The sequence below is a fragment of the Camellia sinensis genome, chromosome 9 (assembly GCF_055761805.1).
Source record: "Camellia sinensis isolate YWXY chromosome 9, ASM5576180v1, whole genome shotgun sequence".
NCBI classification, from domain to species: domain Eukaryota; kingdom Viridiplantae; phylum Streptophyta; class Magnoliopsida; order Ericales; family Theaceae; genus Camellia; species Camellia sinensis.
Window position 1 is genome coordinate 43,783,932 of NC_138969.1, and position 2,173 is coordinate 43,786,104.

Sequence of the window (2,173 nt, forward strand, 5' to 3'; positions counted from 1 at the left end):
GTGCTAAAAAGTTTGGTTTAGGAAGGATTTTTTGACTTTTTGATTTTTTTGACTTTTTTTATGAGAGAAGAATGTAATGATTATGGGTTGGATGTGATATTTTATTTTTTGTGGCTAAAATAGTTTATTTTGTCTTTTATAACTAAAATAGTCAAAAAAATCCCGTTTAACTCTTGTCAAACGGAACCTGATGTGAAAGAAAGAGAGGAGAAAGAGAAAAAAAATTAATTAATTTTAAAAAAAAATTAATTAATTGATGTATATTAATAAAAAAAATAATAATTTAAAATTTTCCTAATCCTCTCATCTCATCAATTAATGGTGCCGCTGATCAACCAACATGCCACGTAATTCGTGTAGCTCCCATAGGGCGGCGGCTGCTACCTGATCACAGTCAAATCCCTTGTTGACTGTGCCCCCCAACCTTTCCCACTCTCTCTATATAATAATCAACCTCGCTTCCTATTCTTGTTTCAAGAGACATCACACCCCAAAAAGCTTAGTGGATGGCGCCCAAGGAGAGGGCGGCGGACGACGGAGCAAAAGTCAAGTTGAACGGAAAGGAGATGCATTTTCGGGGTGTACGGAAGAGGCCATGGGGAAGGTACGCCGCCGAGATCAGAGATCCAGCCAGGAAGAGCCGCGTCTGGTTAGGAACATTCGATACGGCGGAGGAGGCGGCGATGGCCTACGACGCCGCCGCCAGAGAGTTTCGCGGCCCCAAGGCCAAGACTAATTTTTCTCCTCCTCCTACTCCTCCTCCTCCGCACGAGAATGTCAAGAACATTAGTAATCAGAGTCCGAGTCAGAGTAGTACCGTCGATTCTTCGAGTCTGATGCTCGATTCTTCGTCTCCGTCGCTGGATCTCAGCCTCTCTCACGGCGGAGTTTTGCCACCGGTGAATCGCATCTTCTATTTTGACTCGATTTTGAGCTCCTGTAGTCGTGATGTGCAAAATCAACGGCGGAGGTACGATCACGTGACGGTGGCGGCGGCGAAGGCTGATTTTCGCGCCTCTCACGGCGTTAGGGTTCAGAGTGATTGTGTAAAGCCACATATAGCTATCGGTTTCGATCTCAACTTTCCGCCACCGCCGGAAACCGCTTGACGACGTCGACGGAGCTTTACGGATCGACGATCACCGTCCGATGTCAATACTTATCTAATCTACTACGTTTTCTTTTTTTTTTTTTCGACAGATAAAAATGTAGCCGTTGATGTAATTTGTAGTTGAATCAAATACCTTTCTGCAATGAAACATCCAATGATTTCCTGAGACTCAAACTCTCTCTCTCTATATATATATATATATCATATTTGTATTTTGTGTTTGTATTACTTGATCTGTGGTCGGCGATTAATCGGAATCTGAAGTATGTTTGGTTTAGAGGGGAGAGATTTTAGGGTAAGGTTATGCACGAGGTGTCCGTGTGTGGGTACAGACAAACGTGAGGGGTTCGAAATCCGACGAGGCTGGAAAAGCCGCCACGTTATAGGTGTTTCAACGTGAACGGAACGAATGCTACAATTTTTGTAGCCCATTGTTTCAAGTTTATTTACAATCAATGAAAAATGACCAAAATAATAATAATAAAATTGCAAATTTAGTTTCATGTCGTTCTCATTTTCCCTTAACAATTACCACCCGAGTCGGTGACACCCAATTTTGCCATCGTTACATTACAGCTCCTTCTCACCCTTTTCCACCATTGTAGCCATTTTCCCATCCTTCCACCTCAGCTTCTCCATTTACCTTTTTTGTTGCTTTATCTAGATCTAAAGTTACAAATGAGTCTAGCTAAGTTAAATTTTGTAGGGCTCGTTATTTAGTTCGAAAATTAATCCAACTTAAGTAAGACATAAATCTCAGATAATGAATTTTTTTTTGATTTAATATTTAAATATATAAATAATATATTTCTTTTATTATTTATTTATATTTTTTTCATTATTAATCTAAAGATAATATATTTATCTTATTACTTAAATAAATAATAAATGAATCAAGCGGAGTTGAGTCTTTTCGCACTCGTAGACAATTTCATTCATTTACAACCCTTCCTAAACCTCACCCACTCAAACCCATTAAGATCTAGATCTGATCTCAAAATTTTAAAATCAAAAACTTTAAAATAGAGACACAGAGATCAACTTGGTTATTGGGGGCACGAG

The 2,173-nt window shown here is 39.4% G+C and overlaps 1 protein-coding gene across 1 annotated transcript; it reads left to right on the plus strand.

Annotated features, from left to right (window-relative positions):
- Positions 1–208: 208 nt before the first annotated feature.
- LOC114257083 (ethylene-responsive transcription factor 11) lies at positions 209–1,285 on the plus strand. Its single transcript, XM_028196800.2, has one exon. It carries the CDS (start codon positions 507–509, stop codon positions 1,107–1,109), a length of 603 nt encoding a protein of 200 aa, XP_028052601.2. The 5' UTR covers positions 209–506; the 3' UTR covers positions 1,110–1,285.
- Positions 1,286–2,173: the final 888 nt, after the last annotated feature.

Excerpts from the sequence above, each read along its gene's own strand:
- LOC114257083 (XM_028196800.2), top strand. The coding sequence starts at position 507 with ATGGCGCCCAAGGAGAGGGCGGCGGACGACGGAGCAAAAGTCAAGTTG.